General features: G+C 34.2%; 1 protein-coding gene across 1 annotated transcript in view; it reads left to right on the plus strand.

Moving 5' to 3' along the window:
* LOC136837582 (BAI1-associated protein 3-like) overlaps positions 1–13764 on the plus strand; it is a 571736-nt gene that overhangs the window by 303717 nt on the left and 254255 nt on the right. The window contains exons 8-9 of the mRNA XM_067102461.1: positions 4585–4740; positions 8562–8606. Of these exons, the coding sequence (XP_066958562.1) occupies positions 4585–4740; positions 8562–8606 (201 nt within the window). The remainder of the gene's footprint in view (positions 1–4584; positions 4741–8561; positions 8607–13764) is intronic.

Below are 13764 nucleotides of genomic sequence, written 5' to 3' on the forward strand. Positions count from 1 at the left end.
TTGCGATGCGAAGCTTGCTTTATCATGTTCTCGAAGACTAATTACCTGAACTCTTGGGTATTTTGAATTGCAACTGGAACAATTTTCCTATTTTCTAGTTAATATGTTACAGATTGTTGCTGAATTGTGCTAGTCGATAACGGTATATTTTTTTTTTTACTGTTTAAGGATCGCAAGAATTAGATTTCGTGGAAAGTTTTTAATTTTGATTTATGTTCATATAATAGTTTTATTACCTGTTATAGAAAACAGAAAAGAAACAGTCAAAGACACTGTTTTTTATGTTTGTTTATAGATTAAATTCAACAAGAGATTTTGGGGAGTATAATATGAATGTTTAGTAATACAATACTTTCGTTTCATTTATACTTCCTTTGAGCGTTTTACGCCTAATTTTTGATAAAATCTGGTTGTCATTTCCGTAAGATTTTACATTATGGACCCAATTATAAGTGCTTACAGTACGAATAAACACTTATTTCATTATCGTGTATCTCAAGCTTCGTCAAATGGAGACCTTTTTCAGTCTGAGATTGAACCGATTTGCTCGGTAATACGGAATCTTTCTGTTTTCAAAGGTGAGTTATCTGTTCAAATTAGGTTTATTTTTTAATTATTAGTAGTCAACGTGGGAATTATAATTCATATCGTAGATGTCTAAAGCTATATTAATACGGATCTCTACATACCCCAGTCGACTTATATCACCAGTGCTTGGACAGTTTATAACCTCATATAATACATACATACAGTACATACAAATATAATATATAATTATATATATATATACACATACATATACATATATATATATTTATATGTGTGTATGTATATATATATATATATATATATATATATATATATATATATATATATATATATATATATATATATAGCATTCATGTAATCATGCAATTTCATCAAAAGGTAAGGTTTCATAAACTGTGTACATTTTTAGCGGTAAAAATTCTTTTCCTGGTGCCTTGCATGATTAATTGTAATTTTTTTACTTACAAAAGGGCCACCGACATTTTAATTTAAATACTTTTTTCCTCGCTGAATATTTTGCAAAGTATCAGAAAAAACAGAACCTAATTAAATATAAAGGGCATAGAAAATTCTCGGCATTTAGTAATTTTTTTATGACACAATGGTTATTTTTTGGTCAGGTTCATGCAGCGGAATATTATTATTCGTTCTAAGAGGGTTGCCATGCAACTTGAATTGTACTGTGGTGAATTAATGTGTTTACAATATATATATTATATAAATTTCGATTAAATGTCCGTTAGGAATAACAAGCCGCATTTGAGGTGACGTAGTTTCCTGGGGTTTTGTTACCTCATAAACTCGATGTTTTGTGGTTGACTATATCTGACGTGAAGGTAATTTTATGGCAACATAATGATTATAAGATTTTCCATGGTTTTGTCGAAGACAGATAACAGTGACGATGCTGTCACATGCAGATCATTATTTCTCCTAAAAATATTGTATTAGGAGAAAATTCATTTTGAACTTAATTAATTGTATATGATGTAAGTTTAGAACAACAACCCCAACCATTTAGACCATGTCGGTGGTCCTTCTTGCCTGTCAAAGAAGGGCCAGCCCTCTGAGCCGGTGTTGCCAGAAATCCTTTTGTACAGTAAGTTGTCAGTGGAAGTCCATGAATCGTTCTGCTGTGCAGGCAGTGACAAAAGCTGACACAGTTCCTTGCTGTTCATAAACTGATTCAGAATTAAGACTCGTGTTAAGAAACTGCAAAATTTGATGAATTCATTTTTTGTCATAAATTGGTTTCATGCAGGAATGGTTGTTGATGCCGAAAGTGCGTCATGTGCTAAGTACTGTAGTTATGAATTTGTGCTGAAAATATTGCCATCAATGCAGATTTGTTTCGAACGCTTTAATTTTAAATGCAACCGCTCTTTCTTAAATCCACTTCTTTCAAAACTAGCTAAAAAAAAAAGTAATGCATGAAACTTCTACATCTTCTGCAGAAAACTCTTTATTCAAGGAAATTGAAGATATTGTTAATATGAAAGACACTCAGTGTGGAAATAAAAGTTAATAACTTGTTTAATCTGACTGTTTATGAACTTCAAAGGGAAGTGTCACGTCTCAGTCTGTTGGGTGCACAGCAAATTCCCAACTGGTCGACGAGACATTCTTTTAATTTTACTTATCTATTACAAAAGGTATTGTAAGAGTTGCCTGGATCAGGCATATTCCATCCATAACTCAAATTCACTTTCTCCTGATAAGGGCATCTTTAAGATAAGAATTTCTAACTTGTGAGGGGTTTCACGTGCCCCATGTGATTTTCTTAATATATATTACCTTTCCTTTTAATGCCTAGACAACATTTTTCTTGCGTGCATGAAGCGACACCGTCATGGAGAATGATCCATCCTTCACACCAAGTCCAGACTGTTATCATCATCATCGTCACCATCACCATACATTTGTAGTTTTACTTTCTGAGAAGACCAGAACATCTCCAGAAATGGTTCTAGTGTTGAGCTGTAAAAACAGACGCTTCTTTGTCGATACTCAGTCGTTAAAGCTTATGTCCCTCGCCTTAAAAAGATTCAATATTATCAGTGACATAGAATTTAGTTATTCATGTTAGTTTGGTTTAGTGTTTCCTACTTTTTGATCTTTGTATTATATGGGTAGACCCTATTAGCTATAGTTGGTTTAATGATTTTTAAATGCAGTTCGCTGTTGGATAACTAGAACTTAAAACGTCGCATTGGTTTCATCACCAAGGTGTAATATGCAATAAAGTAGAGGTGCTTGTTGTCCTGATAACTGTAGAGTAGAATGGTAAACTCTTGAACCTTTAAAAGAAACTTTTTCTCCGTGTTAGTTTTAAGATACTGCATTTCTTAAGCAACTTTTCACTATATAGTTTGCATTAAGAACTGAGACATAGTTGGTGTATGTAGTCGTGCACCATCTTTTATAGATCAGTAATTACTTGATATATGATGAAAATAGAAATAGCACTTTATACTCAATTTAGACTTATTTCTGAGCAGTAGGCTGTTTATGACTACTTAGCTTTCGCTCGAACGTTAAATGCAGTATGATGTGCAAAGATTTAATTTTGATTTAAGAAAATTGCCTTCATAATTAAACTTCTTCCATTCCATCAAGGAGGGAAATTATTTCTTTATCATAGAATAGTACCTAAGATTTAATATTTCTTGAATCATATTTCAGGTAAATTTGAGTTTCATCAGCTTCACTATTAGAATTTATGTTTAGCGGTCTTTGCAATAGATCCTAGTTGCAGTAGTTATGTAAATACTAAAATTTTCCGCCTATTTCCTGATGAATATTACTGTTTATGTGCTAATCTGTCTTTAACTTATTTCCCAGTCTCCAACACAGTTCAGATTAAATCAGATCTTTTAGAGCAAAGATTCTCACACCTGCTCAAAACTACTTACAGTTACACACACACACTCACATTGTGTATATTGTATATATATATATATATATATATATATATATATATATATATATATATATATATATATATATATATATATAATATACATAAATATAAATATATATTTATTTATATATATGAATATGTATATATATGTGTGTGTATGCGTATACATAAAAATAATGCGTCACAGGCTAAGTACTAAGTAAAGCTCGGTGTACGGGAATTACCAGTTGCCATCGGAACAGAAACACCACCATGAATCAGTATATAATTTTCCCTTATTTATGTTTGCTCTTAGCTTACCATATTCATATACTTGTTACGGTATTTACACTCGTGCCATATTTAGTATGTGATCTGTCAATGGTATGTTGTGCAATGTGTAGACAAGTAAACAGAGTTTCTGATTATTACTTTGCCTGTAAAGAGCGTCTGTTTATTCTCAGAACTTTTCTCTTTTCATCTCTCAACTTCTCTTTCTCATTTTTGTTTTTTATACTTATTTTTACGTGTGTGTAGTCGTGGAGATATCTAGTTGTAGACAGAATTGGGAAGGAGAATTCTTTTCCATAGGTATTGGTTTATTTTTTCGTTCCCTGAAAATTTCAGCATTAAAGCCGAACCCATAGTTAGATTAAAGATGCTACTTTGAGTTTTGGAGTTACTCTTCGTAACCTCTACGTGTTATCTTATATTTGTAAGCGCATGAAATTGCGAAGTTTTGCGGAAAGATTTCATTTCGATCTCTCTCTCTCTCTCTCTCTCTCTCTCTCTCTCTCTCTCTCTCTCTCTCTCTCTCTCTCTCTCTCTCTCTCTCTCTCTCGTGTTTATGCAATAGCGCGTTATATAAAAGTTTTATTTTGTAATGCTGATTTTTATTTCTGTGTCCATTTTTATAAAATTATAGAGTACTTCCGTTGGACCCTTTACTGACACCGAAGACTCATTATAATTCCGTTTTGCCTACTTATGTTTATTATTATTATTATTATATTAGTATGTGTAATTTTATACCTACCCAAAATATGAAAACCTCTCACTTCAGTTCCTTGTGACCTCAGGTACTGAATTCAGTACGGTGATTTGTCAATTGTACTCTTTCCCCGGTGTTCCCACAGCTTTCGGTTGAGTTTCAAGCGGAAGCCAACGGAATCCAAGAAGGAGCGCATGGAACACAGGGACTCCCTCAGCAACGCCATTCCCGCCAAAATCATTCGCGCCACGTCTGTCAAGCCTCACACTCTCAACCCGAGATGGAGCGAGAAGTTTAGATTGTAAGTAGTTCTTTGGTGGGACGCTGTACGAGTATGAGTACGCACACACACACACACACGCGTACACACAAAAATTCATGTATATATATATATATGTATATGCATATATATATATATATATATATATATATATATATATATATATATATATATATATATATATATATATATATATATATATATATATATATATATATATATATATATATATATGTATATTTAGTATAATATAATATATATTAGTCAGATATCATGGTAAGTACTGAGCCTGATTTAGACAGGAGTATGTACAACGCACTCGAAATGAACTGATTTCACTCAATAGCCAAATGTATAAGATGACTGGCTGCATTTCAGTCTAACCCAAAAGACAAAGGTTTGAGTAGACTATCATCCACAGACTACAAGATGGAAAAACCTTGTTCGTAGTTTATTATAGCGTCAGACTCTCGTCCACAGCCTATAAAAGGGAGTAACCTTGTTCATATTTTATAATAACAACCCTTTTCTGATTTATTGCAGTTCTTTAACAGTTGGACTTCATTCAACAGCTTTGGTTTTATGTCCAGTTTAATTCTCCTTTATCCTTTGGGTGATTTATCTCCTCTAATACTCTTACATATGAGTACATGGTGGTATATTTTTTATGTCTTTGCTCTTTTATAATCTGTGCATATATGCTCCTATATGAGAAGCTTCTCATTTTCTTGAAGAATAAAATAGAATACAATACAGTATTTTGAATTTTTTGTTTCTCATGATTTTTTTTCTACTACCTGGGCTTATGGATCTGAGCTCAGATTTTAAGAGCCTGGTATCTTGTTGGTTTACACTCTTTAGGTAAAGGCTCAGTCCATTTAAGAAATTGTGGCCTTGTTCAGAAGGAGCACCAGAAATCTTTGACAGCAAGATGATGGCTAAGCTAAAGGTGTTGAGCTCTTTTTCTCCTCGTCATCAACTCCTGACACCAAGTAGACAACTTTGCTTAAAAGCTATAGACAGTGGCATTTGGCATCAGCCTTAGCTAAAACTTATTTTTAAGCATTGAATCCTGTGTGGAGTCTGCCACATAAATAGGCCATATGCCCCCAGTCCTGGGCATATGGTAGTGCTAAGAATCTCCTGTATTTTAAATACTAAGGATAAAATTAAATTAGGAAATTGAAATTTAAGAGCCATATTGAAATTGGCCTGGGTAGAGACTGCAAGCGAAAATGGGGTACAGTTTATTAGTTTTGTGCTGCAAATACTGTAGTTTGTTAATTAAACGTACTTTTTTTTTTTTTTTTTTTTTAAGAAAAGGACATTCAGGTGGCTGTCATGGAAACGAAATTTTTCAGGTAACTATTAATCAAGAGTAGAAAAACACCATTGAGGAGTGTTAGGAGCTACATAGGCGCAGATGCGACAGTGATCACCAGCTTGCCAATGCTACATTAAATCTGAAATTAGAAGTCCCAACAAAAAAGTTGACCGAGTATCTAGGTGATCAACATAGATTTGCAGTTCTATAAATCATATCTGAGGAGGAGCAGACAATGATTGAAGATTGTATTAACATCAAGTATGTATATCAATCTGCTGGGAAATAATTGCTGAGATATAGGGTAACGACATACATATTGGGTATTGGATGAGACCTGAGATACAAAAAAGAATAGACAAAAGCAAAAGTTACATATAAAAATATGTCAGGAAAGAGAAGAAGAACTCAAACTTGTGAAGTTAACGAAGATCAGTAGAAATGAGAGAATCTTTGGACAAACAGGCTGTTGTGATAATGTTGACAAAATCATGCATTCAGTAAAGGGCACTGATGTTAGGGCAGCCTATAGAATTACTAATGAAACATCCAAGGGTGAAAAGAAACATAGGAAAATACTGTCAAAAGGAAGGATGGGGCATTAATAACATGAGAAGAAGAATATCACTACTGAGCGGGATTATTGTTGTGAGGCCAAGACATGAGGATAATTTAACCGATATACTAGAAGCTGACAAAGACTGATGCTTGTGCATGAATTTACAGTTTTTGAAGTGGAATCAATAATTAAGAAACTTAGGAGACGGAATCATTACAGAGGTGATTTTAACTGAAAAATAAAATAACTCTACCGTTTTGCAGAATATGGAATAAGGAAACAAATCCTGATGATTGGGAGATGGAAGTCACAGCTAAGATACCAAAGAGAGGTAACCAAACTGAAAGTGCTGAGTAGAGAGGCATTCTGTATGCTTATTCTTAACAGGCTAGGGCAAGAAATAGATAAAAACTTAGAGATGATCAAACTTGGTTTTGAAAAAGGCAAGAGTTGCACACATCAAATACTAATGTAAAGACGTATTGTGAAGCAGTATGTAAAGTCCCTTTCTTATTGCTTCTGCTGATCAAGAGAAGGCATTTAACAGCATCCACAGACCAGTATTATAGAAGGTCTTGTGTCATTATGGGATTTTTTTTTAAATATATACAGTAAGCTAACTGAAATTTTCATGAACGAAATAGAAGCGCAGCTAATGATGATGGGTTCCTGTCAAGTGATTGTGTACTAATTAGTGGAGTGCTGTACGGGGATTTTATTTCACTTTTGCTCTTTGTCCTTGAGAGAGCCTTTGGATGAATAGGCTGTTATGATTATGTGAATAAAACAAGTTTTGTTAGATGATGCTGTTTTTATTAGAATATTTAATGCTATTATTATTAGAAAACATCACAAGAATAATAGAAGAGAATGTGTAAAATATATAGAGTGATGGGACTCAAAATAAATGAAAGAAAAGCAGAAGTAAACGGTACACAGTATGCGCAAGGAGATCAAATAACATTAATTGGAGAAAGTAGTAATAAGGTTAATGTTTCAAATGTTTAGGGACAATGCTATCCAGCACAGGTGCTCTCGAGTTGGGATATAGCAAAAAAACTAGGTAAGTCAAATCAAATAAGATCTGGGAATCAAATAGACTGAAATAGCTTTAGATACAGTGACAGATGATCGACTTTGACCATCTGTCTATCAAGAAAGATACAAATTGATATCGACTCTGCTGGTACATATTCCTGTTGAATTCATGTTCTGTACTTAGAATCGATGTTAACCCATCTCCACCATGATGGCTGACTGGCAATTTGGCTGATTATGAATTTTTTGTCACTTGTACATTGGTAAGGTAACAACATTCTATTTATGAATATTAAGCCATGTATATCATTTAATATCGATGTACTATACCCTGGGTGCAGCCGTTCTTTTGCATCTAAAGGTATATTTTGTTAATTAGACAAAGCTTTATTTAATTTTCCATAATGTTTCCATTCCGCTCCGTGAGCATTATTATGCATAATGATGAACTTATGAAATCAGTTAGATGATGATATTGCTTAGCAAGTAAAAGTGACGACTTTTTCAAGCTTCATTTTTCAAAACAGTCGAAGTTTGGTAATTACAGGAAAGATATTGTGTCGACATCATGCCATTCCAGGAAAGTCTTGAAAACGACAAATATAATGAATTAAAGTACGTTTATTGCATTGCCCTTGATGTGAAATTTAGGGTAGAAGATGAAATGTTACCGTAATCTGATTCATTTGTAGAGGAACTTTGATATTTGTTCATGATATAAACCTGTATGAAAAGGTTATCAGTATTTTAGGTAAACAAATGCCAGAAAACTATTCTTTGAAAAGTAAACATTCTTTGAAAAGTGAGTAAGATGGCATACATTGTAAATCTTGAATTTGTTTGTCTCGGATTGTCTGTCTTTTCTTTGTGGTCATGAAATTGAGAACTTTTTTGGATTTGATGTACTTATTTCCGTTGCAGAGACATCGACGACATCAACTACGACATCTTGCATCTAGATATTTGGTAAGTGTTGACTCTGTAGTTTCTGTGTTTTACAGCGTTCGTTCTGAATGTCCTTTTGCCTCAATTTTCCTCAATTTTAATAGCTTACTCCGTGAAAAATTTCTTGATATGTAGTATAAAAAGCGCTTATCGTATTCAAGTGAGTACTTAAACGTTTTTATGGAACTGCAACAGACTGCATAAGCTTTCTACTTTTAACGAATCAGGACATAAAAACAATTAAAAAATGCGCCTAAGTTTCTTCGTCGCAATCGAGTTTTCTGTATAGCGTATAATCAAAGCCACCGAAAATAGATCTATCTTGAGGTGGTCTCGGTATGATGCTGTATGAGCCGCGGTCCATAAAACTTAATCACGGCCCGGTGGTGGCCTGCCCTATATCGTTGCCAGGCTAGAGGGCTGAAATTTAGTGTGTTTGATGATTGGAGGGTGAATGATCAACACACCAATTTGCAGCCCTCTAATCTCAGTAGTTTTTAAGATCTGAGATCGGACAGAAAAAAGTGCAAACGGACAGTCAAAGGCGGCACAATAGTTTTCTTTTACAGAAAACTAAAAGGTATTAAATTTCCTGGTTGAATTTTATTCCCTTTTTATTTTTTTTTCTTTACCAGAATCTGAATTTTGATATCCCATTCCAGGAAATTTTTGTAAGGTTAGAACTCTCGCTTGTGTCTAGAGAATTGTCCTTTCAAGTTGGTAATCTTTTAGATAGTGTGCAGGCCGTATATATGTGTATATATATATAAATTTATATATATATATATATATATATATATATATATATATATATATATATATATATATATATATATATATATATATATATATATATATATATATATATATATATATATATATATATATATATATATATATATATATATATATATATGGGTGAAAAAGGAATTTCAGAAGACTGGAAGGGTTACCACTTCCTGTAAAAAAAATATGTAACGTTTAAAAAACCAACATGAAGAGATAAAGCCAAGTCATGATAAGTACACAACACCGAAAATACTCATAACACGAAGCCTGTCATGCAGTGAGCAATGAAACTTTCATCACATAATCCTGTAAACCACCAATAGAGCCTGCAGCTTGGTATAGTGTTACCAACTATCCATCCCGGATGATATTTCCTGGATGGAAAACCTCGAATATAGGCCATCCCTACCCCTCTGGTCTCTCGACCACTGAAGTTGGGTATGCCCACCAAGTTGGTTGTGCCAGAAGCCGTTGGCAAATAGCTCTTGGCACATGAAGCTCCTGTGACTAGCACTAAAACTTTCGGCCGACCTTTTGGGATTTTGGTGGGAGGCGCCAGTGGATAAGGTATATAAAAAGAAAATGATCTTTCCCTAATTTCATAACAAACTGGAAATCATGTCACATATTTCTTTCAACTAATATGGACATCAATAAGAAGTCGTTTATCAAATGCATTCTGTGCCATTCTTTTTGTTGCAACATTCAAATTAAATAAATTTATTGGTAATATTCAAGTTTTTGTAACACTGCGAGCGTCTGAAATAAAACGATAAATTGCGCTGTTCTAGCGTCCGTAAATATTTAAAGCCAGTCAATACTTGCATCAGTGGCTCTTTGTCTTGTTACATTATTGAAGTGAGGGTAAGATAGTGAGAAATAAATGACTCTAAATCTTTTTCCTGTCTTTAGTTTTACGACATCGGACAGATTTTTATCGTCTTGGACGAAAATATAACGTCAGAATTTCCCTTAGGGATGATTTCACTTTCTTATGCTCAGGAGTATTTTGAGGCTGAAAATATCTAAGTATAATGACAAGGAAACTTGCCAGGTAATTATGGTAATGAAAATGATCATAGTAAGGATGCAAAATTTGACCATAATATCGTTATTCAGAAAAAGAATAGTATGCTTGAGAACACGAGAATCTCTTCTTTAGAAGATTCAGTCTTTTTCAGATCGCGACAAAATAGCTTTCGCGAAAGGTCTCTCTCTTTTTGAAACATTCACAGAATTTGAGAAGGTTTGCTCCTGAGTTGATAAAGTTATGTTGAAAGATTGACACATTAAACCTTCCTTTTTTTTCTTCTTCTTCTTCTTCTTCTTTTCTTCTTCTTCTTCTTCTTCTTCTTCTTCTTCTTCTTCTTATTATTATTATTATTATTATTATTATTATTATTATTATTATTATTTCCGTGTAATAATATAGTATTGCTTTCATCATACGCATCTTCAATTTTTCAAGAAATACTTTTCCTCGCCCTCAACCACCGATATTGCTGGAATATTCACGCACGCCTTTTGAGCTCCCCCACCCCAACCCCACCCCACCCCCACCTTCTCAATCAGTGTATGTGAACTCTGCCAAGTGTGTCCGTGTCTCCCGTTCGTTCCAGAGGCTCTTCTCTCCTGAGCCCCCAAATCTCCTTAGCCCTAAGCTGTGTAAGCGTCGAGTATCCACCAACTCCCTTCTAAACCCCCTCCCCACCTCGCTGTTGGTTTCCACCCATCTCAGTAAATACCTTTACCACCCTTAGCTAACATACCCCGACCTTCTTAGCCACGGTGTCCCTGGTGAGGGGATTGTTTGAGCATAAGTTTTAAGAAAATTTAATCAAAAAGATTTTTAGTAACGATAATTTAATTTCGTCTAGTTGTGTATATCCGGTATCAGTAACCACTAAAATTTCGATAGTGAAGTATAGTAATAAAAAAAGTTTCCCTCCACTGCAGTCTTTCACCATCCACATCCGTGTCACTCCCCCCCCAAAAAAAAAAAAAAAAAACAACTCGACATCTGCAGATTTGCCTATAGTCCAACGAAGCCAAAGTTGCAATGCGTTGTCACCAGTAACTTCAGCGCTGGATCTGTGTTCTAGTTGTTGCACCCCTACGAAGTCCAATTCTTCCTATTCCTTCACCGCAAAAGAACCATGGAAGGTAGTTTTCATAGTAAGAGAAATTTCTGTGCCTCTTCTCTCATGTCTTTCATTTTCGAACTTATATTTCTGGGGTCATTAGGTTTGCAGCTGTGTACTCTGTAGTGTATTTGCATAAGTAATGTATTAAGTATTAAATTTTAGAGCCATTATGCGTGGAAGTGGTGCAGCAGAAGGGAAGAAAAATAGCCTAGTTCTTTGGATTTATTTACGGTGGAAATGGAAATGGAACATAAAATTTAGGCCAAAGGCCAAGCGGTGGGGGACCTATGAGGTCACTCATCGCAGAAAAGGAAATTGAGTGTAAAAAGGTTTACAAGGTGTAACAAGAGGAAAACCCCGCAGCTGCACTATTAAACAATTGTTAGGAGAGCGTGAAACATAAGATGGAAGAGAAAGAAAATGAACGGAGACACAGTAAAAAGAATGAAGTAGGTTGTAGCTAGGGACCGAAGGGACGCTGCAAGGAACCTTATCTACAGTGCACTGTTTGTGCACGGACGGCACTACTCCTTATGTTGGATTTATTTATAAATAGATGTGTACAGGCAAACACCGGAATGGAGATACCTTGATATTCAGGAAACGCGGAAATGCGTCAAAAGTAAAGGTGAAATGCGTATTGTACATTATGGGAGAGTCAAAATGTTTATTTTACAGCTCATAACTACGAGATATAATCTTTTGCTGTTTCACATTTTCAAATAGAAAGCCAAACCTCGTATGTATATACATTAAAGTATTAAACCCAGAGCTCAGATGTTTATAGATCAAAATATTAGACCCAAATTATGAATGATAATATGGATCGAAATATTAAACCTAATTGTGTTAGATCAAGCAGATTGGTGACCACAAATCTTTCTTCAGTGACAATATTTCCTCGTTATTCCAAAAAGAATTTTTTATCGACAGTCTGTTGTTTTAAATTTTGTAAAACAGACAAAGATAACAGTAAAGTCAGTTAAAAACTATTTTTGTAGTTACAACTGTCTGGATCGTTATCGTAGTAAGAACTTATTCAAATCCAAGTTAATTTCAGGAGACAGAATTTTCAAATTGAGAATCGAATTTTAGATGGAAAATGGGTGGAATTGAGTTAATGATTACGGTCCGTCAGAGGCTTTAGAGTAGGTTTTGCAGTAAATGAAGAGGAGATTGAGAGAACTGAACTTCAGATATAACATATTCTGTAAGGGTACTGAGGGAGATACTTGTGGCCACATCGAGTACAGCGAGACAGTGGTCATTTACAGATATGAAGATGAATCGGAATATATATGCAGATAGATAGATATATACATATATATATATAATATATATTTATATGTGTATGTACTTATGTATTCATGTATGTAAGCAAGTATATTTGTATTTATGTACATGAATATAAATAACGATTGGTGATTAAAGTATTTAAATGGAATATTAACTACTTTGGACGGATTAGAATTCGTGTTCTTGATCCCATGCATGGAAGCTGTTATTCCCTATGTATTTTGTATTAATATTCATGTCATCAACCTACTGTTCACATTCGCCAGTGATCAAGGTTAAATTATGAGATGTTCGTATTTTAAGTTTTTTGTGGTCCCTTGAATTTCACACGCACACACACACACACACACACACACACACACACACACATATATATATATATATATATATATATATATATATATATATATATATATTGATATTATCCATAAATACTCTCAGTTTCCTCTCGCTTTTTAGATAAGCACGGGACTACAAAGCCATCAAATTGAAGTATAAAATTAATTCCTTTAAAGTTTAACAAATAACATTAGTAAGTACAAAAGGTAAATCCAAACATTGCTACTGAATTTGTAGCTCTTGTTTTGGTAAAAGTAAACTTTGACGTCCGTCGTAGCATTCGATCCAATATACGACATGTCATAGTGAGGTTACCCCTCACTACCGACCACGATGAAGGATGTAGGTTTATTCATGCTCATGCATACATATGTATATGTGTCAAAATGCAGATTCATATTTCTAGAGCTGGAATAGACCCATTCACCTCATCGTAGCAGGAAAAAAGGTCTATTCCAGAGCTCTGATAAAATGTATATGTACTTACGAGTGGGATTTGACTTACATCGTTCTTCACAGTCGAGTTGTACATCGTTCTTCACAGTCGAGTTGTACATCGTTCTTCACAGTCGAGTTGTTGAGAATAACCACGTTCTGACACATAATGTTTG

The sequence above is a fragment of the Macrobrachium rosenbergii genome, chromosome 4 (genome assembly GCF_040412425.1).
Source record: "Macrobrachium rosenbergii isolate ZJJX-2024 chromosome 4, ASM4041242v1, whole genome shotgun sequence".
Taxonomy (NCBI): Eukaryota; Metazoa; Arthropoda; class Malacostraca; order Decapoda; family Palaemonidae; genus Macrobrachium; species Macrobrachium rosenbergii.